Source organism: Capricornis sumatraensis, chromosome 2 (genome assembly GCF_032405125.1).
Source record: "Capricornis sumatraensis isolate serow.1 chromosome 2, serow.2, whole genome shotgun sequence".
NCBI classification, from domain to species: domain Eukaryota; kingdom Metazoa; phylum Chordata; class Mammalia; order Artiodactyla; family Bovidae; genus Capricornis; species Capricornis sumatraensis.
In genome coordinates, this window is record NC_091070.1 from 146953494 (window position 1) to 146979615 (window position 26122).

The window sequence follows — 26122 nt, forward strand, 5'->3', positions numbered from 1 at the left end:
ATTTGTTCAGTTTTAAATTGTAGTTGTATTTATGCTTCTTTTTCTTAGATGATTTGTAATGGGCCTTATATTCAGTATTCACTGCTTCATATTCACCACTGTTTCTGAAATAAGGTGTCACTACATGCTGAAGGAAGTAGCTGGTTTTTCAGAGAAACATTCAGTAACACTTTCTCTTTATATATCAGTTACCTTTACTTACCCGACTTCCCCATCTGCTTCTTTCATTTCAGCTAAGTCCACTGGCCTTTTTATCCTGCTCTGCTTATTCATTTGCACGTTATTGCACAATATCCCATATGTTTGGAACAATTTATCATTAGTTTCTGCCAAATTCACCCTCTATTAAAGTTAAAATTTATCTAAAAGTGTCATAAGTGTCACTTTTAGGTATATGGACTAGACCAGATGTATTCTGAGAGCTGCTGTTAATTGTCTTTATATACACTTTTTTTTTTTTCAAATCTTATTCTCTCAGCATACATTTGTTAGGCACTGGCCATTCATATAGTGTGCCTCTCTGAGTATATGTGTGTGTGTAAATGGTTTTGCTCTAGAAAATTTAAGCTCGTTCAGAATATGCACCGAAGATGCAGGACTAAATGTTGACACAAGACAGCAGAGATTCTTAGACTGAAAATGTGACTTCCAAATAAGTATTTTACTTTTTTAAAAAGAAAAATGACTTCACATTTGAGCTGTATCTTTATTCTAGGCAGACTGAATAGCACATGGTCATCCATGGTCTTGAGTGTGCCAAGCATATTTAAGTTTCAGCAGCTGAATCTTAAGTGAGATTCAGCATGTTTTGCAAGGTGGTATAAGTAGCTGTGGTGACTATGGAAAAGGCCTGTTGTGCTGTGAATTTAAATGTGATTGTATAGATAACAGGGACCTGAAGGAGTTTTAAGCAGAGGAATTGTGTAATTCAGTTTGGAAGTCACTATTAATCATGATGTAGCTTCCATTCACCATTTCAGTGATTACTTCCACTTCCTCTCCCAAACAGACAAAGTCTCTCTTTTCTAATTAATCCATTCTAGTCATGGGGTTTATGTTTCCATTATCGACACTTTAATTTTACCGTTTCTGCTTACAAAGACTTCTTCTCCTATTCTAATATTTAAAGACCAGTGATGATGCAAGTCCTCTGTCACTGTGTTGACCAATGGTTATCTTCTCTACATTCTTTAAACATTTATAAAATTTTACTTAATTGATAAAACTGATTTATTAAATAAGATAGAATGGATTCTTTTTTGTTCCTTTTTTCCTTTCTTAAACGTGAGCCTCTGGAAGGCAGCTCCAAATGAAGGAGTTGGAAAGTACCTATTTATTGACTATTTCCCTAGTCTAATATGTTTTAGAATTTAACATAGCATTAAGCATTATTGTGAAGAATAAATTTTTAAATGTCACTACTTCACGATGGGCTTCCCTTGTGGCTCAGCTGGTGAAGAATCCGCCTGCAATGTGGGAGACGTGGGTTCAATCCCAGGTTGGGAAGGTCCCCTGGAGAAGGGAAAGGCTGCCCACTCCAGCACTCTGGCCTGGACTATACAGTCCATGGAGTCACAAAGAGTTGGACATGGCTGAGCGATTTTGACTTTCACTTTTCCCTTTCAGTTCATGATGAGTGATTTTATTTTCTTGGATAAATAGAATTTTTACATCTATATTCTTCTTTAGGACTCATACTTTTTTAGGCTCACATGGGTTCTACAAAAATTCCTCCAGTCATTAGGGAATACTCTCCCCCATGGTTCTTTTGGGGCTTCCCTGGTGGCTCAGACGGTAAAGAATTTGCTGCAGTGTGGGAGACCTGGGTTCGATCCCTGGGTTAGGAAGACCCCCTGGAGGAGGGCATGGCAACCCACTCCAGTATTCTTGCCTGGAGAATCCTCATGGACAGAGGAGCTTGGCAGGCCCCAGTCCATGGGTCACAGAGAGTCAGACATGACTGACTAAGCACAGCAATGGTTCTTTGCGTCTTTGGTTATTGCTTACTCCCTGCACAACTCCTGGGAGCCCATTGGGTTCATTAACTTTTCTCTGCTGAGACCTCTTTGCCTCTCTAGGTGTCCCTATTGAATAGAGCTTAAGTGGCCTCACACTGCCTTATTTTATAGGGTTCCTAAACTGTCCATAGTGCCTTTGCCCTGACAAATCCTAGGAGTACAGACTGGTCAAGGTACAGTTGCATCTCGTATAGCTCATCTTTCTGTAGCAGGCAACTCAGGCTTTACCCTTCAGACATATCAAACATTGTTCTTTTACCCTTCAAGAGGGAAATAAAATTGCAGGGAACACATATCAAGTGTTGTGAGAGTCTCTTTTTAATTACTCTCTTGGAGTTTGGTATGGCAATGAGACTCAAAACACACCATTAATGTCCTCCAAAGAAATAATTTTATGATTTCCAGAATGCTTTTGTATTCTGTTGAAGGTGAAGGGTATAAGGAAAACTTAAGCATATTTTTGTCACCTATTTGGAAATTTACTCAATGGGAATTTGTTTTTATAATTTATTTCAATTCCCCTTAAAATCTCAACCAAAATTTGTATTTCAACACAGTCACATTACTAAAGTCTGTGCCAAATTTAAATTATGTGAAAATTTTGTGACATTTTATGATATTAATTATGTGAAAATAAATTAACAAAAATTTCTTAAATTTTACAAAATTTCTTTCATATTGAGAAATTTTTCTAGATGCTGTGGTTGTCACTTAATTGATTATTTCTGTTTAACATGGCATCAGAATTGTTTTAGTCCAGATCTTCCACAAAAGAGTTGCTGAGATGGGATTAAATGTGTTAGAAAGTTATTAGGTGAAATACCTGTGAGAAAAAATATGAATGAAGGTAAAGAAGACTGGGAGAGCTGTAAGACAGCAATGTGAAACTGGGCCCAAGTGGAGGAGAGGAAGGAAGGGTGAGTGGAAGCATTCTAGAGTACCTTGCAGTTAGTCAGTTTTCAGCAAAGCCTTTGTTTTCCCTTTTTTATGGTTTTCTAATGAAGCTCAGTTTGAATTAAAAAAAATAGTAGATGTAAAAAATGATTTGTAACATGTGAAACACCATGTCAGTAAGAGTTGCGATTAATATTACCATCTTCAAGCCAAACTAAAACATTAATAGTTATGTAATCATTTATTAAAGCATAGAAAATCACTGTAATTTTGCCCATCTCCTTGAAGGAGTTATCTCCACTAGTAAGTATTACCCACATCTGAGCCGCCATCAGTTCTCACAGAAATACTATTCCAGTTTCCTACAAGAGCCTGTCTGCTTCTGCTCCTGCCTTTCCCGCATGCCAGTCTGCATACCATAGGCTAAAGGGTCTCCTCCGTACTGTAGTCAAACCGGTTTCTTACGACCTAAGTCACACCATGCCACTCCTTTGCTTAAAATAGTCTAATGGCTTTCATAGCTCTTAACTAAGATCCAAAATTCTTATACAGATCACTTTATCATATAGGTTCTGCCTGTCTCTCAGACCTCATCTCATTCTACTTTTACCAATTAAGCTAATGTACTTATTATGACAATTTTTTTCCTATATTATTTGCATTTTCCCATTAGCAATGGTTTTCTCTTTCTTTCTTTTTTTTTTAATGTAAGGGCCCCAAAGTTCTAGGCAAGAAGAACAATTAGTGAAAAGCCATAGGTGAGAATGAAGTTAGCTCACTGGATTTTGTGACTTTTAAATCATCCCTAAAACTTCATCTTTAATATTTCTGAAAAGAAAAAAAGGTAAAGAACTGATGTTTCTTATGGCTGTTGGAATCCTACTAGTTTCTAATCATAAAATCCCCAGAAAAGGGAAAGTCTTTTAGAAGGGTCAGAAATTGCCCTGCAAAGAGCAGTGGATGTTATGTGGCATACACATAGGCTCAGAGAAAAACATTTTAAAAAACGCTTTTTCATGTAAAAATTAATGTGTTAATGTAAATGTTAAAACATCAAGATATGATTCCTTCCTGATTTCTGATTCCTTTCTGATTTCTGTTCATAATTCACTGAGAACTAGGAAATGCTTCCCAACTCTAGAATACATTCTGTTAGTATGTGTGGGGTTTGGTTCTGTAACTGTTATTAACATTAATAGGATCTAATCGAGTAGTTCTCTTACACACAGAGCAGAAAATTCACTCAAATTATTACAGGCATAGTCAATCATGGAGCATAATTCATAGCACATGTAATTTATAGTTTTACATTAAAACATGAAATAAGATGTAAGAAGTTTGCTCTAAAACCATTTTTGGAGTGGGTACTTAAATATCTTTAATATTGAACTTCCAGTATTAAATAAAAGACAAGTTTATAAACAATTCAATAATTAGACAGACTACACATTGATTTTTTTCCTTCGTTATATAATATTACCCACTTCTCCATCCAGAACCATGTCGTAGTGAGTTGAGGAGTGCTAGAAACATGGTTGCTGTTGTGTATTGGAATGTGGAGAGATGGAAAGGCTGTCACAGCAGTCAATAAGATCTGAGAGGTGTTGACTAATTGCCTGCTAATTACACAGTAAATTGTCTAATTAAGCTGATGGTTAATTAGGGTACGCTTGCACAGCAGTCTTGTGGAATTTGTGTCTGATGTCTGGGAAGCAGCTTGTGTAATTGGCAAACTGGTAAGGACTGGCAGAGAACATGACTGGAAAACTCACTGCCAGTGGATGACAGAATAAGGGTTTTGTGGAAACAAAAGGGCTTTCAGTTTTATATGAAAGTTTTGTTTCAGTTCTGCAGCTATTCTACAGTGAGCAATTGCGAAATATATTTGAAACCTAAATTATGTGAGTAAAGGAAGGCTTAAAATGTGCTTCAACATCTAAATATGCTGCTTGCCTGGAAGTTATCAACTCTGATACACTCTATCACATTATATTAATGTACACATTGTGTTTTTACAGTTCCTCCTTTTAACATATGTTATTTGGTATCATATGCCAAAAATATCTCACATATCTAAGGAAAAAAATGCCTCTTTATGATAACATAAAAAATAGCAAATATGACTGATGGAAGATTTGGAATCGAATCTTGGGTGAATTATTTAATATTTCATTTATGCATCACCAAGAACCATAAAATAGCAGACATACTACAGAAACAAGTTTGAATAATGCTTTAAAGAAATAAAAAATATTATTTGTAATGGGAGAATTTCAGTTTTATTATTTATGCAATTTTACCATGCAAATGGATTTTGCTTAAATTTAGTAAAATGTAAGAACAGAGTAGTCTAACATCAAATTATATGTATTTCATTTCTAAATCCATGTGAGTAGTGCTGGAGGAGTTATAAAATATTTTAGTACTTTAAAAATAAAAGGTCTAGAAATGTGTTTTGTTGCTATTGTTGTTCTTTATAGCTGAGGAAATATAACTTTTCATTTCAGAAAGTTATCTATGGTTGAAATAATAAACATGAAAATTCTCCTGTAAGTAAATTAAACTAATGCTTTGAAAAATATAGGCCCTTTATAAATGAAGTGAGGTATACATATACATCTCACCTTTAAGAGACCTGAAGTAAATGATTGTTTCTGCCATTTGCCTCTAGATTCCAACATCTTTGAGGATTTTGAAATAAGATTTTGAATATAACATTAGGTTGCATTTGAAGCAAAAGGTCATAGATGCATGATAAATCTTGTATTTATACTTTTATGTTAATAAAGAAAGATAAAATTTTAAGTGTTTCAAAACTAGATTTTTGAAAGATAAGAAGCCCTTGATTAAATTATAGTGTCAACATTTCTTTTTCTGATTTATTAGCAAATAAACCACATGTATGCATCTGATTCCGGTGGCTCAGATGGTAAAGCATCTGCCTACAATGCAGGAGACCCGGGTTCGATCCCTGGGTCAGGAAGATCCTCTGGAGAAGGAAATGGCAACCCACTCCAGTACTCTTGCCTGGAAAATCCAATGGACGGAGGAGCATGGTAGACTACAATCCATGGGGTCGCAAAGAGTCAGACACAACTGAGTGACTTCATTTTCACTTTAATGCCTCTGATTAAATGAATGTGTATGCTTTTATTCTCACTGTTTTCCATGGAAGATTTGAAGTTGTGTTTATGCTATATGTTTTTAAATAGAAAGAAAGAAATATACCTTATATACTCTGAAAAATATCTTTGAATTAATATTAACTTTGAAGTTGCATGCATCACAAATGCATTAGAAGTATCACTATAAACAAAGCTAGTGGAGGTGATGGAATTCCAGTTGAGCTATTTCAAATCTGAAAACAAGATGCTGTGAAAGTGCTGCACTCAATATGCCAACAAATATGGAAAACTCGGCAGTGGCCACAACTGGAAAAGGTCAGTTTTCATTCTAATCTCAAAGAAAGTCAATGCCAAATAATGATCAGACTACTGCACAATTATATTTATCTCACACACTAGCAAAGGAATGCTCAAAATTCTCCAAGGCAGGCTTCAACATTACGTGAACTGTGAACTTCCAGATGTTCAAGCTGGATTTAGAAAAGGCAAAGGAACCAGAGAACAAATTGCCAACATCTGCTGGAACATCAAAAAAGCAATAGAGTTCCAGAAAAACATCTATTTCTGCTTTATTGACTATGCCAAAGCCTTTGACTGTGTGGATCACAATAAACTGTGCACAATTCTCAAAGAGATGGGAATACCAGACCACCTGACCTGCTTCTTGAGAAACCTGTATGCAGGTCAGGAAGCAACAGTTAGGACTGGACATGGAACAACAGACTGGTTCCAAATCAGGAAAGGAGTACATATATTGTCAACCTGCTTATTTAACTTATATGCAGAGTATGTCATACGAAATGCCGGGCTGGATGAAGCAGAAGCTGGAATCAAGATTCCCGGGAGAAATATCAATAACCTCAAATATGCAGATGACACCCCATTATGGTAGAAAATGAAGAAGAACTCAAGAGCCTTTTGATGAAAATGAAAAAAGAGAGTAAAAAAGTTGGCTTAAAACTCAGCATTCAGAAAACTAAGATCATGGCATCCGGTCCAGTCACTTCATGGCAAATAGATGGGGAAACAATGGAAACAGTGTCAGACTTTTTTTTTTGTACTCCAAAATCACAGCAGATGGTGACTGCAGCCATGAAATGAAAAGACCCTTGCTCTTTGGAAGAAAAGCAATGACAACCTAGACATCATATTAAAAAGCAGAGACATTACTTTGCCACCAAAGTCCGTCTAGTCGAAGCTATGGGTTTTCCAGTAGTCATGTATGGATGTGAGAGTTGGACTATAAAGAAAGCTGAGAGCTGAAGAATTGATTCTTTTGAACTGTAGTGTTGGAGAAGACTCTTGGGAGTCCTTTGGACTGCAAGGAGATACAACCAGTCCATCCTAAAGGAAATCAGTCCTGAATATTCGCTGGAAGATCTGATGCTGAAGGTGAAACTCCAATACTTTGGCCACCTGATGCAGAGAATGGACTCATTGGAAAAGACCCTGATGCTGGGAAATATTGAAAGCACAAGGAAAAGGGGACAACAGAGGATGAAGTAGTTGGATGCCATCACTGACTCGATGGATATGAGTTTGAGTAAGCTCCGGGTGTTGGTGATGGACAGGGAAGCCTGGGGTGCTGCAGTCCATAGGTTTGCAGAGAGTCAGACACGATGGAGTGACTGAACTGAACTACATGACAAATGATACTTTTTGCTACTTTAACAAATAAGATGTTTTTCAAGATATTTTGAACTGATACATTAAAATATTAAGTCACAGATATATAAAAATATTCTTTATTTCAAGGGTAAAGAAAAATCATATTCATTCCATATGGAGTCTTAGCTTATGAAGTCTTTCTAAAGATATTATGCAAGATAGAAGAAAAGTGAATTTACCAAAGGAATACAAGGCTAAACACTGAAATTGCTTATTTAAAACTAGATCTCCTTAGGGAGAAAAATCATATAGAGGTCAGTGTTTCAAATGCCAACCATTCTACTTTTTGATTTATTCAGTTTTCCATTTTATTCCTTAGAGGGTAATATGAAAAATTTATTTATTGTTAGTGAGATAAGTTTGCATAAAAAGAAATCAAGTATATCTATCATTCTAGGTAAAATTTTAAAAAACGCTTTTTACAAAGAGCAAGCTTCAAAATAAATTCCTCGTTTATGTTTATATATAAATTTCAATGTTTTGTCTATTATTTCAAAAGCTAGATAGTTTATATTTATATTAGCTAGCTGGGCTGGAAGAAGCACAAGCTGGAATCAAGATTGCTGGGAGAAATCTCAATAACCTCAGATATGCAGATGACACCACCCTTATGGCAGAAAGTGAAGAGGAACTAAAAAGTCTCTTGATGAAAGTGAAAGATGAGAGTGAAAATGTTGGCTTAAAGCTCAACATTCAGAAAACGAAGATCATGACATCTGGTCCCATCACTTCATGGCAAACAGATGGGGAAACAGTGGAAACAGTGTTAGACTTTATTTTGGGGGTGCTCCAAAATCACTGCAGATGGTGACTGCAGCCATGAAATTAAAAGACGCTTACTCCTTGGAAGGAAAGTTATGACCAACCTAGATAGCACATTGAAAAGCAGAGACATTACTTTGCCAACAAAGGTCCGTCTAGTCAAGACTATGGTTTTTCCAGTGGTCATGTATGGATGTGAGAGTTGGACTGTGAAGAAAGCTGAGCACTGAAGAATTGATGCTTTTGAACTGTGGTGTTGGAGAAGACTCCTGAGAGTCCGTTGGACTGCAAGGAGATCCAACCAGCCCATTCTGAAGGAGATCAGCCCTGGGTGTTCTTGGGAGGGAATGATGCTAAAGCTGAAGCTCCAGTACTTTGGCCACCTCATGTGAAGAGTTGACTCATTGAAAAAGACTCTGATACTGGGAGGGATTGGGGGCAGGAGAAAAAGAGGATGACACAGGATGAGATGACTGGATGGCATCACCGACTCTATGGACTTGAATTTGAGTGAACTCCGGGAGTTGGTAATGGACAGGGAGGCCTGGCGTGCTGCGATTCATGGGGTTGCAAAGAGTTGGACACGACTGAGCAACTGACTGAACTGAACTGAATACAGGAATAAATTATACATATCCTGATATCATGTAATTATCTGCTGAGAATTTATAATATTTTACTTTAGCATGTATATAGTATATAAAATATTTGTGTATATTTTATATGCCTAGATATTTGTGTGTGTTATGTAATCACAGTTTTTTCTCTCTGCAATTAAAATATCAGTATAAAAAATATAGTATTTAGGAATCTTAGCTATCAACTTCATTATAGATTTTTTCTTTTACAATTTATACATCATAAAGTTTACTCTTTAAAAATATGGATTTTCTTAGTTTTTAGTGTACTCACAGAGTTGCATAACCATCACCACTGTCTAATTAACTTCAGAGCATTTCCATCACTCCAGAAAAGAAACTTTATACCTGTTTGCAATTGCTCCCTATCTTCCCTTACCCCTCAGTCCCTAGAGACCAGTAATATGCATTGTCTCTCCATGGATTTGCCTATTTTGAACATTTTATACAAATGGAATCAAACAATATGTTACCTTTTGTGTCTAGTTGCTTTTATCTAGCATAATATTTTCAAGATATCGTTCATGTTGTAGCATGTATCCAAACTACATTCTTTTCTGTGGCTATATTAACATCTTGTTGTCCATTCATTGGTTCATAAACATATAGAATCTTCTTTCTACTTTTTTGCCTATTACAAGTACTGTTTTCTTGAACACTCATGTATAAGTTTTTAAGTGGATGTATGTATTCAATTTTCTTGTGAATATATCTAGGAGTAGAATTGCTGAGTAATATGGTGACTCTATGTTTAAGTTTCACTGAATCACCAAACTTTTCTCCAAAATAGCTTCACCAATTTGCAGTACCTCCAGCAGTATGTGAAGGCTCTAATATCTTCACACACTAATCAACATTGTTGATTGTCTTTTTTTATTACAGCCATCAGAATGAATTTGAAGTTTTTTCTCATTGTGATATTGACTCCTAATATAATTGGTAACTAAAATAGTAAAAGTATGAAGGCCTTATAATTGCATTAATATTCTTAATAACATGTCATCATGACAGCTAATACTAGCTGTTAACATAGCTGCCATTTTTCATTCTTCTCTCTTGATCTTCAAAGTATGGTCATTAGGAAAGGTTGATGCACTTCCATTGAAGACATAAAGTGAGAGCAGGTCTGAAGAATAAGAGTTTAGGGTAGAGGGTGGAAGGCAACCTATAAAAAATAGCCAGTTCATATGGACCCCTGGCCTGTGGGAGATATTATTACAGGAAGTCATATACTCAAAGAGTAGTCTCTTATTATTTGGTCACTTATATAGTTCAAGGGAATGAATAAATATTCCAAGCTAAATTATGAGCCTAACTTACAAAATTAGACACCTAAGGAGAAACATTTAAATGCACTCTTGATAGCAAGATTAAAGAATATTGCTCTAGGAGTCTGGATCAAATGTTTTCCCCTGCTTTTGCTGCCCTACTTGGTAATTTTCTCAGTCTGTTTACAATAGCACAGATCATGAGAGTTAAAAAAATACAAAAACTTAACCTTAGCTATAACTCTAGTCTAAGAGCTCCCATTTACAGATAAGAAGAATTAGTCTCAAATTAATTAGTTACCAGCTTTGTTCAAGTTCATGTAGATAGTATAGGGCAATCTCAAACCATGTATTTGGTACTCTTAGCACTGTATTTAAAAACTTTTTAATTGGTATTAGTTACTTTACAATGTTGTGTTGATTTCTGCTGTACAGCAAAGTGAATTAGTTATATGTATACCTGTATCCCCTCTTTTTTATATTTCCTTCCCATTTAGGTCACCACAGAGCATTGATTAGATTTCCCTGTTTAGCACTGTATTTTTAATAGAATTATATTATCTCTGTAGTTCTTTGTTCATTTTTTAAGGATTACAAATTGTTGAACTATTACACTACCCTTGCTCGTAGAAAAGTTAACATCTGGTGGTGAGATACACTGGTATCCAATGCACACACTTTGTAAAGCATGCTTACAGAGGTAGAAACAGGGAACTAGAAAAATACTAGACCAAGATTGGAAGAAAGGGATGTCATTAGGAAAAAAGATGATATTTAAGAGGAGTTCTGAATAGTAACTGTCAGAAGAAAAGGGAACATGCGGTGCATGAGTACCATGTGCAAAGTCAAGTAGAGAGAGAAAGCCCAGTAGAACTAAGGGTTGAGCTTCCTCACAGGGATGATATAGTGAGAATCAGTTCAATTCAGTTCAGTCGCTCAGTCGTGTCCGACTCCTTGTGACCCCATGAATTGCAGCATGCCAGGCCTCCCTGTCCATCACCGTCTCCTGGAGTTCACTCAGATCACGTCCATTGAGTCCGTGATGCCATCCAGCCATCTCATCCTCGGTCGTCCCCTTCTCCTCCTGCCCCCAATCCCTCCCAGCATCAGAGTCTTTTCCAGTGAGTCAACTGTTGGCATGAGGTGGCCAAAGTACTGGAGCTTCAGCTTTAGCATCATTCCTTCCAAAGAAATCCCAGGGTGGATCTCTTTCAGAATGGACTGGTTGGATCTCCTTGCAGTCCAAGGGACTCTTAAGAGTCTTCCCCAACACCACAGTTCAAAAGCATCAATTCTTCGGCGCTCAGCCTTCGTCACAGTCCAAGTCTCACATCCATACATGACCACAGGAAAAACCATAGCCTTGACTAGACGGACATTAGTCAGCAAAGTAATGTCTCTGCTTTTGAATGTACTATCTAGGTTGGTCATAACTTTTTTTCCAAGGAGTAAGCGTCTTTTAATTTCATGGCTGCAGTCACCATCTGCAGTGTAGGCCGAGTTAAATTAGAATCAGGTAACAAAGAGCCTTATTTGTTCATTGGGGAAGATTTTATAATTTTTTTTTCCTTAAAGGGTAATGGATGGACTTCATGTGAAAATGACAAGATCAGATGTGTTTTTTTGGGGAAAGATTTCTCTAGTATTAGGCAGACAGTTTTTAGAAAATAGCCATTTAAGAGTGGGAGGATCAATATATTCACTCCACAAATACTTATAACAAATACTCTATTTCCAAGCACTGTACTTGAGCACTGAAGATAGAATAGGGAGGAACATGACAAGGAGCTTCCAGACTGCATGTAATATATAGGAACATTCTATTAGGGAAGAAATGGGCCCATGGCTGTAGACTGAGTAATGTCAACTTATTTAGTCTATATAAAGGAAACTACAGTAGCAGCCTTGGTGATTGATAGCATGAAGCCAGTGATGGGGAGGGACAAGGTAAGAACAACTCCTGGATCTCTGACTGCAGCTATTTATGTTTGTGCCATTTACAAAGGAAGCGAAGAGAAAAACCTGGTTTCTCTGTTCTGTGCCAGTCACTGAAGTAGGATTTTTCAATAGCAAAAGAAAATTGTCAATGGGTACTTTCATTCTCCAACTTAATTACTTCAAATATTTGGAAAGAAAAGGTCACCCTACTAGAAGAACTGCAGTTATTAAAATTGAACTGAAAATGTTAATAATTTTTCAGATGAAATATAGGTATTAATGTAGAGTTTGAAAGTTTGAACTCAATATAATTATTCCAAAATTAGATCTAAAACTAACATGTACAGGGAAAAGTTAAATAACAGAACAGGATTTTAAATTGATATGATTAATTAACTTGATATAAATAACTTGAGTATTGCTATGTTTATCTGTAAATCATTTATCATGGCACCAGCTGTAAAAGTAAATCTTAATAATAATGATAATGATGTGTGTCATCCTCCCACCCAGCAGAGGTGTCATGACAAATTGTTAACAAACTGTCTTACAGCACTTGACAGATTCAAATACTAAGGTAATAATAGTATAGTCAATAAAATCAACAATGGAACAAATCACTTGGATGCAGCTTAGGAAGGGAAATTTGTTAAAACTTTGGGTTCACAAGTAAATAAAGTACCACCAACAGAACTCTTCCTCCATTTAAGTCCATATTTACATTTTGACTCTAAACTTTCTATGAGGGAGAGAGAGAACACAGAGAAAGGCAAGAAAAACATTTTCACAGTTTATTGAGATGGGGGAACTGATCAGTCTCTCTCTGTGTGTCCCTTTTCCTCTCCCTCTCTTTCCTTCTTTCTCTCCTTCTTTCTCAAATGGAGTATTGACTATTCCCGTAGAATCATTTTCCAAATCCAGAATACTCCATACACATGTATCTTACATCTGTGCACTAGCTTTCCTTGTTCAAGGCTCATTTGTCTTCACTTTGATCACTTCATGAACCCCTTAAAAGGTCTAATTTCATTGGTGTTTCCCAACAGAAATTAATATACTTATTTTCAACCGAATTTACCCACCTAAAGTAGATTTTGGATGTCACTATTCTTGTCTACCTGTAGGAGAAAGTTCATACTCCTTAGCATGTTGTACAAAGTCCTCTATCATCTTAACCCAGCTTTTTCTTTGCCTTAAGATGTCCACTCCACCATTTCACAAAAGGAGGTTTAGTAACAGAAAGCTTAAGATTTTTTAAAATAGTAGTGTTCCCTTTGTAGCATTATACAATTTCTGAAACCCCATGTGTCCTTTTTATTATCCAGTCTCCAGACTGTGCTTGCGCACAAGATTTATAGACTGCTCACTGCTGTAGCCACACCTGCCTAAGGGCACCCTCGTGTTTCCCCAGTACTTGTTCATGCAGCCAGGTCCCGCCTGAAGAGCCCTCCCCATTTTATCCCCTACTAGAAACTTAATTTAGCCTTAAGGTCCCTTAAAACTTAACTCCCTTAATATTGTGTTCCCATAAACCACTGGAACTCTAGAACTACCTGTTTTAATAGGAAAAAAAAGACAAAAATTGCAATGAAATTTCAACACATTGTGTAGCCTTGTGAAATGAAGTGAGTGAACTATTATCCAGCTCTTTTCTCCTCTACCATGCTGAATGTTTAATTAGAACATTTAAAATCTTTTTAGAGTTACCTGAGTATCAGATTTATGTCTCTCTGAGAAACTAATATTGTATATTATTAGTTTCAAGTGTATAGCAAAGTGATTCAGTTATATATGTATATATATTCTCTTTCAGATTATTTTCCATTATGTGTTATTACAAGTTACTGAATATAGATCCCTATGCTATTCAGTAGGTTCTTGTTGTTTATCTCATTTATATATAGTAGTGTGTATATGTTAGCTTACCAGTTTCCGAGTTCCCTTGTTGTGTCTTCTGCCGTCATATTTCAATGCCACGGACACAGTCACCACTCAGCAAAGACCATAGTCCTCTCCTCTGTTCTCTTCTATTTCAAGTTAGGACTTTTTTAATTCTCTCCGGTGGCAACATGATGTAATTTATCATTTGATACAAACTGGTCAATAACACATTTGTCCTGATTTAGCTATAGGTTGAATTTAAGTTGCTATAAGTTTTTAGAAAAGAAGTGAGAAATTTATTAAAAGATTTACTATTGGCTCCTTTTAAGCTATCTTATTTTATGGGACAAGATTACTCCCTCTTAAATTCCATTGTTCCTGGGATCACGTTTGACTATTCGTGAGTCATCCTTGTTTTGTTGGTTTTATCTCTCTGGCCCTTGTTCCAGTAAGTTGTTTTATATACTATGAATTCCCAGTTCTTAGACAAAAATGACTCAACTCCAACATTCACCCATTTTACCAGTGAGGTTTTGTGTTAAGTGGAGCTCGTTTAAATCCAGTGCCCCCACAGGGAAGGCGATGACACTGGAATCACTCCTTTATTTCTTAACGTTTTTAAGTACTGCAAATAATTTCAGAGGCAATGAAAAAGTTTCTTTCGAATTGAACTCCCCTGAGCCGTGGATTTCCATGGCTTTCTTCACTGCTGATGTTTTAGTACAGTGGTATGAATATGAAAACCGTTAGTACTAGGGGATTATCTTCTCCCTGGTGCTCTGTGCAATATTTTAAAGGTGTCCTGACATTATAGATTATGCTGAAATAATAGAGCCTACTTGGTATTACATTCTGTATTCATATTTACTATAAAATGTATTGCTATAGCACATTCCTTAACTTCTTATAGAGAAGAATATAATGTACAACAGAAAAATGCATTTTTTTAGAAACAGCAAAATGAAAGTTGTTGATTTTAAAAGACATTTTGTCACAGATGAGTGAGAGAGAAAGAGATCAAACCAGCAAGTCTAGACAATCCAAGGTTTCATTCATGCATCTCTTCTGCTTAGTGCTTTCCCCTTCGGTATCATTAGCATTTTCATTTCAAAAAATGACAGTCTGCAGTAGAAGCAGTAAAAATGTTCAACCTGTGGTTTAAATTATTGATTTTTTAGAATATTGAAGCAGTATTTCAAATGGATTTTGTTAGAGATACTTCTGGGTGGGGGTTTCAAAGGTAATTTGATATCCAAAAGCCTGTGTATTTCAAAGACTTTTCATTCTTTGAATTTCTTTAGACTCTGGTTGATTGGATAAAACTGTTTATTGTCTTCAGGATTATAAGTAGCAGATCATTGCTGCTTGAACTTGAAACATATCTTTGCAGACTGTGTTCTTTGTGATTTATGCTGTATGTTCATACTATGATCAACTGGAAAAATAAATCTTCATTTGGAAACAAAACCTGATTTAAAATGAAGGGAAACATATTGTGATTGGCATACATAGAAGGTCAACAGTCGAATGATAGCTAGTTTATTGTAATAAAGCATCCAAGGTATGGTTCCGTAAGGATGGATTTTACTGAAGCTCTTCAAATTTGTGTTATGCTCATAGGGAGTAGAGTGTGGCTACAGAGATTTTCCTTAAAATCTTTTTAAGTCTCTCACCACAGTCAACACTCCCATATGAACAGAAAATGTTTTGACAAGGAGTGAGATTACTGACTGCTGTGTGTATGCTGTGCAGGTAGTTTGCTATTCTCAGCATGTTTCTACTTATGGAAAAAAGCTACTTAAAAATTACATTATATCAAAATGCCTTGATCTGCAATCATTCTACAAGTCGAAGCTCTATTGAAGTCAATGAGGGCTTCGAGTGCAAATTTATGACTGTATTGAGCTTAATATGTGAAGAGTTGCATCATATTTTGTGATGTCAAGTATCGCACAGCAATGGGATGGCACAAATTTGAAATGAAACCTGATATTCCCTTCTTGATAAGTGGAAATGAATTAAAAACACCATATCAGAAGCGCTCTTTTTGAGGCATTGGGACATAACAGGGAAAGCTGCTACTGAATACCGAATGCAGGAGCTGTATCCATAATCATGTATCCATAATAAATCCTGTTCTTTCAACCAGTTTGAAAATGCATTCTCAATGGCAGTGCTACTATGATAGTTGGGTGGATAATCTGCTGATGTTGCAGCTTTGAAAGAAAAATATTTAATCTGAGGGTGCAAAATTCTAGGATCAAATCTCCTACCTTCCTCTAAAAACATTATACAGAGGAAAATATGACTGAAATAATTGACATTGATCATCTGATTTAATCATCATGATAGACCTTAGAAACGGGAATGTAGTATCTTCTCCCATTATTTCATAATCCTGTAATGGGGAATCAGAATCCCAGAGAAGTAAACTATTCAGGGTCACATATCTATTAAATGATGAAGCCAGAATTCTTACTCACGTTTAGCTAACTCCAAAATAAATTGTTTTTCTACTATAAAATATCTTCCCTTATTCTTTAATCATGTTACTCTAAAAATGGTGTCAAAAGAAACTTTAAAAAAAATACAATGACACAAAAGAGCAGTTAGCCCTCACAATTGTGCAGTATGTATAATGTTTAATTCTTTTTGGTTTCAGGGGTAAAGTCATGCATATCTGCTCCATTCTCCAATTCATTAAATGTTTACCCAATTGAAAGCAATTCTTATTTGTTTATATTCCAGGAACTGTGGGTTAACTGCCTCACTAAGTATCCACAGCAAGCCTATGAAGTATGTATTAACATTAGTCCCATACAGCAGACGGGGATGAGACACAGAATGCTTGCTTTCAGAGAAGCTATTAGTCAGTGGCAGAGCAGATGAGAGTATACGCCATAAGGAATTGCTGTGAGTAGGCGCTGAGTTAATGATAGTGATGGTGATGATAACGTACCACTTCACTCACTATATAAAGATACTCTAATTGTAAATACTTTATAGAAAGGGAATTAATACTCTATAGAAAGGACTCATAGAAGGTTAGTGACCTGCCCAACCAGTATCATGCAGTGGTTGATCTGGCATAGTGATGAAAGTACTCAATACATTTCTTGGCATCTAGTAATTGCCCCCCAAATATTAAGGGTAACAGTACTAGGTACATATTTAGAGCATGAATCAAAATTTTGTTCAATTTTGAATTAATGAATAAAGCACTGTTCTTTTTTCTGATTCACCAAGCAACTTTTCATCTAGCACTGCCATTGGGAATGAATTTTTAAGCTGATTTAAACATCAACGGGACTTATTATGCTTATATCTCAGGTATTCAGTAGCAAGTTTCCCTTTCATGTCCCAATTTGCTAGGGGACTTTGTCCAAGGTCTTTCAGCTCTAAGTTTCAGTTTCCTATTTCTACACGTGTTATAATGAAGTAGTAATAACTACAAGTTACTGAGTTCACCCATGGGTCAAGTACACTCCTAGCAAATAATAGAATTAAAACCTTATACAGTGTTTATGACATAGCAAGTGCTCAACAAATGGTAACTATCATTAGTGATACATTTTGTCATCTTTGTGATAGTAGGAAAGGATTAACCAGGTTAGTAACCTCAGGTCAAGTCTGTGATAATATCATCGAGTAGTTCTGGCACATGTAGTTGTGGTGGAAATAGACTCAACAGGGACAATCTGAGAATTTCTGAGTCTGGATTCTTTGCCTTTTACTGTACTAAATTCACCCAGATTTTAGAACTAGGCTTTTGCCTTGATGACAAGGTAAGAACATGGTTCCAAACCTTTTTTTTTTTTTCTTCTGTTTCATTATATTCATTTGTTGATTTTTGGATTCTACTTATTAGTGATATCAGATATTTTGATATTATCTTGCTCTGTCTGATTTATTTCACTAAGCATAGTACCTTCCAGGTCCATTCATGTTGGCGCTAGTGCCAAAATTTCATTATTTATTCATAGGTGGATAGTATTTCGCTGTTAGTATACACTCACACACATACATACATACATACATACACCACATCTTCTTTATCCCTTCATCTCTTGATGGACACTTAGGTTGCTTACATATCTTGGCTACTGTAAATAATGCTGCTTTGAACATTGGGGTGCATGTAACTTTTCAAATTAGTGCTTTCTTTTACTTCAGATAAAACGAGAAGTGGAATTGCTGAATCCTATCATAGTTGTATACTTAGTTTTATGGGGACCACCATACGACTTTCCACAGTGGCTATACTAAATTACCACCAACAGTATAAAAGGCCTCCCTTTTCCCCATATCCTCATAAACATTTGTCATTTGTGGTATTTTTGGATGACAGCCGTTGATAAGTATGAGACACTATCTCATCTTGTTTTGATTTGCTTTTGTCTAATGATTAGCAATATTCAGCATTTTTTCCTATAACTGTTGACTATCTTTCTTTGAAAAATGTCTATTCAGGTGTTCTCCCCATTTTTTCATTGGGTTGTTTGGGTTTTGATACTGAATTGTATGAGCTGTTTATATATTTTTGATATTAACCCTTTAGGGTGACACATGACCCAAACTCATTAGTTCCTTAAAAATACATTTTTCATTATAATAATTTCTCCAAAAAATAAGGTTCCTGATATCAGCAAGTATAAATAGTTTCATGAAGCTATGGTTTGTCTTTTCAACCAAGTTTTATGTGCTCACATCGTGGTGTTATCCTGTCATCTTCCCCATTTTTCGGACATTACACCTGTAAGTCATGTCAGTTTGTGGTTAGCTTATGATTTAGAGATTAAATTTACAATAGACACAAATATTCTTTTGATATATATATATATAAATTATAAAATATGGGACATAAATTGAAATATTAGATACAGATTATTATGGGACCTCTTTTGAATGTCTGAAAAGGGACAATGGAACTTAGTATTCATGTCATATTAAAAACTTTTACTTACAGAAAATTTCAAAATGCAGAAAACATGCCCATCCCCAAGCTGCAGTAATTATAACTTTATAGCCAACTTTTATCCATTTTTACCTCATCACTTTTTCTGTTTTGGGTTGAAGTAAATATCAGTTGTTTTATGATTTAATTGGTAAATATGTCAATATATGTCCAAACACACTTTTAAAATTAAAATGATACTAGAATAATAACTAAAAATAATTTAAAAATTCCTTCAGGTCAGTTCAGTCCCTCAGTCATGTCCGACTCTTTGCAACCCCATGAATCCCAGCACGCCAGGCCTCCCTGTCCATCACCAACTCCCGGAGTTCACTCAGACTCACATCCATTGAGTCAGTGATGCCATCCAGCCATCTCATCCTTGGTCATCCCCTTCTCCTCCTGCCCCCAATCCCTCCCAGCATCAGTCTTTTCCAATGAGTCAACTTGTCACAAGAGATAGCCAAAGTACTAGAGTTTCAGCTTCAGCATTATTCTCTCCAAAGAAATCCCAGCGCTGATCTCCTTCAGAATGGACTGGTTGGATCTCCTTGCAGTCCAAGGAACTCTCAAGAGTCTTCTCCAACACCACAGTTCAAAAGCATCAATTCTTCGGTGCTCAGCTTTCTTCACAGTCCAACTCTCACATCCATACATGACCACTGGAAAAATCATAGCCTTGACTAGATGGACCTTTGTAGGCAAAGTAATGTGTCTGCTTTTCAATGTGCTATCTAGGTTGGTCATAACTTTCCTTCCAAGAAGTAAGCGTCTTTTAATCTGATGGCTGCAGCCACCATCTGCAGTGATTTGGGAGTACAAAAAATATAATAAAGTCTGACACTGTTTACACTGTTTCCCCATCTATTTCCCATGAAGTGATGGGACCAGATGCCATGATCATTTTCTGAATGTTGAGCTTTCAGCCAGCTTTTTCACTCTCCACTTTCACTTTCATCAAGAGGCTTTTTAGTTCCTCTTCACTTTCTGCTATAAGGGTGGTGTCATCTGCATATCTGAGGTTATTGATATTTCTCCCAGCAATCTTGATTCCAGCTTGTGCTTCTTCCAGCCTAGCGTTTCTCATGATGTACTCTGCATATAAGTTAAATAAGCAGGGTGACAATATACAGCCTTGATGTAATCCTTTTCCTATTTGGAACCAGTCTGTTGTTCCATGTCCAGTTCTAACTGTTGCTTCCTGACCTGCATACAGATTTCTCAAGAGGCAGGTCAGGTGGTCTGGTGTTCCCATCTCTTTCAGACTTTTCCACAGTGTATTGTGATCCACACAGTCAAAGGCTTTGGCATAGTCAATAAAGCAGAAATAGATGTTTTTCTGGAACTCTCTTGCTTTTAATAACTAGTTTTTTGTTTGTTTTTAATTTTGTTTGTTTATTTGAATTAGTTTATCCAAATAAGATCCCTAGATAGCAGTTGTTTGATGTTTCTCTATATCTCTTACAAATTTTCCACCTGTTTAAAATTTTTAATTGAAATTTTTGTTAGAGAAGCCAACTAATCTGTTCTCTAGAGTTTTTTAAAAAAATTGTTTTTTGTCTCCTTGATCTTTTTTTAAAATTATCTGTAGATTCTTAGATATATTATATGTAATATATGGTTAGATCTAGAGAATTGATAGTATTTGTGGTGTTGTTTTGGCAAGAATATCTAATAGTTATCTATACTCATTTCTCAGCGTATACAAAATAGCCACTTTTCTGTATTGATGATGCTTGTAAGTAGCTACTGGTCATCTCAAGAGGTTATAAACCCCCAAAAGCCCCAGGTTACATGTTTTTTTCTAACGTCTCAGTGGTACCCTGACTTGGAAAACAAATTTTGTCATATTACTCTGTTGGTTATGGGTCTGTTAATTTATTTGGCATTGCATAAACATGATAATTTATTTCTATCTTACATCTTCAGATGTTAACTAGAATTCTGTAAAGAGTAATTTCCTACCATGAATTATTTGATGACCCTGGAGCTAGAGTTCATATGGATAAGCAAGATAAATGCTTTAGTTTTTCCACTTATTTATAAGTTTTCACATGACTCTAGTAGTGCTCTTGTATTTTTTGGCAGCTTCCTTGCTTTTTGATAGGATAAAATGTTTTAGGCTCACTTTGCTTTCTTTCTGCCTTGAAATAGAATTAGTCATTTCTCTAAGCAATTTTAATTAAAAAAGTAGTATTTAGAGACCATAATCTGGATCGTAGGGCCACCCACTGATGCTAGGTTGGTCATTGTTTCTAGGCTTTAAAAAGGCAGCCATCTGAATATTAACTGTTTTAGAATAAAATAAATAATAATACAAATTATTTCCAATGCAAATTAAAAACTGCATGATTTTTAGTTAACATTGTCAATGTTAGGTTTATACTTTCTTTCTTCTGTACTATACACAGCAATCCCATTATCCCAACAAATTTAATACTGAAAAAATGTTGACATATATTTTATTTTGTTTTGCTTTACATTATGTTTATCCCACTGGAGATACACAAATCACAGTGTTTTAAAGTAGCTGTATTGTATGGCACCTCTCTGTGTGGTTATTCCACCAGCTGGTATTCAATTATACAAAATATGGTCCAGAGACAAATGTATGCAAGATATAGTCAAAGAAGTCAAGCTTGTATTTGTGTTCTTTCCCCCATTCTCTCTCTTTCCCAATCTTTACCTGACTCCAAACATAAAAATGTGGATTGGAGATTTAACTGAAAATCTGTTATGTTGGGAGGTTGGAGGAGGATGGATTTACATGACAGGTAATGTAAAAAGAACTAAAATCTTAGCTTCCATAATGGGAAATTACAGGTGAAAGCAGAGGCAGGTGGAGGACTTTTTTTGTGCAAAGATGACTGGCGTCTACTCAGTACCTATAAATACAGACTTTTAGTAACTACTCCTAGTAGGAGAACTAAATTTGCTGTCTTTGATTCCCAATAAAATATTAAAAATTCTTTCTTATTGTCACTAATGAAACTGGCCTGCCCATAGCCTTCATTTATCCAAACCAGTTTTACCTGAATCTGGTTCAGCCTTCACCTGAGGGGGGGTGGGGTGGGGAACAGTGGAATTTAAGTGTATATTTTCTATGAGAGAACTCATGTGGAAACTATCTTTGCCTCAAGTTCTTCACCATAAATAACCTAATGATGTCAATCAATACTTATAGAATTGTAGCAATCTTAAACTCTAATGGGGAAGGGAAAATATAGGTATCTATGATGTGTGCATTGATTTTTAACAGTTTATCCTTAGTGGAAAGTGTAATTGAGTATGTTTTCAGGTGGATAATACCACTTTAAAGGAGAAATAAGACAATTTAATGCAATGGGATGAACTGGATACATCCACATATTAAATAACTGTATAGTTCACTGAATGACAGTAAATCTTTATATTTAGATAATATATGTATGTATCCCTAGACCATTATCTCAACAACAGTGCTATTTTCTTCAATTGTTGTCAAGTTGACATCTAGTATCACTTTCATAACTTTCAATGTGATACACCTTTCCTTCTCCCCTCACCCCTGTCACCCCCAATAGGAGAAGATAATGCATTGGCTTTAATAGAAGCAATATGGAAAAAAATACTTTCAATGCAATAGTGATTTATAATCCACTATCAGTACTTTCTTTCTCTAGAAATGTGTATGTGTGTGTGTGTTTAGATGAATCTATGTGTGTAAATGATCATACATATACAAAGAGAGAGGGAGAAAGTGGAGCTCACAAAGTTTTCTAAGAAGAACTAGTAATTTAAAATATTTGTTGGATAAAAATACATGCCAATGCAGGTATCAGTTAGTTAAATGAAACAGCCAAAAGAACCATGGCTTTTTTACTTAAAACATAGCTTTAACTTTATCAAGATTTTAAGGTTCTAACAAGATAGTTATATTAATGCATGTGGTTTTATTTATCTTTTTGCAGTCTGCCTTAGTACAAGGAGGTACTAAGTAAGCACCTCATTGGTATTATTCACTCATTTTCAAAAAATGACATCCCAATTGTCATTGTATGGATTGGATGTAGCATGATTTATTCAACTATATTTTTCTTGGTGGACATTTGGATTTTATAAATTTTTGTCATTAGTAATGTTCACATTTCATGTCCTGGACTATTATTTCTCTAAACTAGATTCCTAAAGGGGAATGTTGATTCAAAAATATCTGTATTATTTAATTTTGAGAAACACTGAAGATTAAATTTTCAAAAATGTCCTAGCAGTTCACACAGCTGGTGATGTAAGAGTATCCATATTCACCATGAATTCTACCATTGAATGTTATATCAATCTTTCCTTTTTTTTTTTTTTACTTTCAATCTTTAAAAGATAAAGGAAAGCAGTTTAGCCCAAAAGGCATGTTTATTTGAGAATAGCAGAGGAATTGCAGTTTAGGACATGCCAACTATTACTGAACCACAAGTATATCTGAAGAACAAAGTAGAGGAACAATCTTTTGGAAAGTATGGGGTTGGAAGGGGCTGTTTGAAACTTCATTGGAGGAAAGCAAGAGTTCAGCATAGTGGCAGCTTCTTATTGATTGAGCATCACTGTTTTTCACTATTGCTAGGCAAGGAGAAAATCTTGAGAGTGCTGGTGCAAGAGAGATTCCACTTCAGGGCTTGGCCACTTCATTTAAAAAGAGGTTTCCTTTATTTGTTTTCACACACTGTATTGCAAAAATCCTATGGTTGAAAAATGATGTCTCCTGATTCATGTGCATTTTCCTGAGGACTGGCAAAGTTGAGCATCTTTTTATACTGTTATCTGTATTTGCTCTCCTTCCTCTGTGAAAGGACTGTGCACGTCCTTTAACTATGCTTTTTTGTTTTTTCCTTTCTCCCGCAAAACTTTAATAAAGACTAAGGACAAATATTGACTTCTTTTCTGTTGAGTCATTTGTCTCTAACAATTGAGGGGTATTTTTAGACATAGAGAATAGTAATCTTTAACATAGTAGATTCTGTACCACATTTAAGCCTACTTTCTATAACTGTTTTAAAACAAAAGTTTGTTGTTACCAAAGTATGTACCCAGAGTTGAACCTCAAATAATACTGAAAATATTTCTATGAAATTCAACTGTACCCTGCCCCACTTTTTAGCACTTTCTTTTCTTGCTATTGCAAAGCAATTCTTTCAATTCTTGCCTTTTTTTTTTTGAGATTTTTAAAACATTGTGATTCTAAATAATATACTTACATTGCATTTTTTAGTTGGACATTTCCTATTGGCTTCCTATTACAGTTTCTAAGAATTTCATTCTCTTATTAATGTTTACCTTACTTTGTCTGTGTAAATATTGTTCATTGTTGACTCAAGTTGTGTGCAATGATTGTTTCCTTTGACTTACAAATATTTGTATTACATAGATTTAATAATTGCACCTTTTAAAAATTTTTTATTTTTTATATAACTCTCATTCTTTTTCCTGTGTATTTTACCTGATTTCTTAGATATGCATAAGCCATTTTTCCACAAAAAGTTCCAAAGATTCAGTCAGCTTGTTCTGACTTATGGAGACCACCCACTTCTGTTCTAATCTAGACTCTTATTTCTGAATCTTCAAATTACTTTATGCTACTGTGCATGTTTCCTGAATCCCATTTCTTCCTTTCTTGGTTAGATCTCTTATTTTCCTAAAACCAGTCCTCCAGAAAGCTCCTCAGAAAGGATGTATAGCAGGAACATTTTTAGAATTCTCCCTGATTTAAGATTTCTAGCTTAAAAGTTACGCCTCTTCAAAAATTTGAGGCATTTCTTCTTGCTTTCTAGAATTTAAATGATGCTCTTGAGAAATAAGTTTTTTAGGCAGAAATAAAGGAAAAGCAGGGATGTGCAATGTCTATATCAGGAAGCAAAGCTTTTTCAGAAATTCTCAGATTACTTTTCACTGGCCAGATCTATATCAGATGGCTTCCCTTAGGTGCAAGGGAATATCGGGAGGCAAGTCTTAAATTGGGCACATTGTTCCCTAAATGATATCTGGAATCTGTGGGTAAGAACAAAAGTAGAAGTGAACACTAAATAGGCAGTGAACAATGTCTGATGAATTTGGTAAAATTATAATTTTAAGGTTAATGATTTACTATTTGATATTTAAAGCTATATTTAGTTTGCTTGCTGTTACAAATAATGCTATACATACATACTATATGTATGCATATAAATTTATATTTTGTATGACTTACATTTGAAAAAAAATCCCAGAAGTGAGACTGTTGTTCAAAAAGTACATTTTATTGCACCTCTGTTGCTAAATTCCTTCAAGTCTTCCAGTGTAAACTCTAATAATAGCCCATGAAGTTTCCTATTCCCTCAAGTTTCACCAGTATTCACCAAGTTTTATCATTAAAATAAATTCTGTATTGATGGGCATATAATGAATAATGGGGTAGCTTTTAAACTTCTTTGATTACTAATGAGGTAACACTTTTTTATTGTTGCTCTTTTCATTTTTCATATGAATTTTTATTTTACCAGCTACTTATTCATATTTACTGGTCATTTTTCTCTTAGAAGTTTCATCTTTTTCTTACTGATTTAAAACCTTTTATAATTGCACTTATATTTATTCTTATCAACAGCAGTTGTCTTTGGATTTGGATTAGTAGTCTAGCTCAGAAACTCAGTATTAGCTTTACTTAGATTTAAAGAAGACTTGGGACAGGTCTGTTCAGCATCCAGAGTGGCAGCAGGGTGGAAGTGACATGAATCTCTGGCACTGTTTCCAACATCCACAAATCATTCTGTACTGTGGATTTGCATGGTTACTAGAAAAGAGGCTACCTGGGTGAAGACTCCGAGTTCAGAGCGACCATCACCTCTTTGGGATCCATTTAGTCTTTTTTACCTTGCTAGTTTATGGTTCTCCCAGTGGTAGGTATGTGGCTCCCATTCTTTGATGTAGCTGCATCTCATCAATTAATTAATGACCAAACTCAATAACA

At 35.4% G+C, this 26122-nt stretch overlaps 1 protein-coding gene across 5 annotated transcripts in view; it reads left to right on the forward strand.

Moving 5' to 3' along the window:
• The window catches only part of DPYD (dihydropyrimidine dehydrogenase), a 933909-nt gene that overhangs the window by 463254 nt on the left and 444533 nt on the right, over positions 1-26122 (forward strand). Inside the window, exon 14 of one of the 5 annotated variants that reach the window (XM_068962785.1) lies at positions 8648-8741. The exons of the other annotated variants lie outside the window; for them this stretch is intronic. Coding sequence (XP_068818886.1) covers positions 8648-8680 — 33 coding nt within the window. The 3' untranslated portion in view covers positions 8681-8741. Of the gene's footprint in view, positions 1-8647; positions 8742-26122 lie in introns of those variants that run through there. 5 annotated transcript variants of the gene reach the window in all.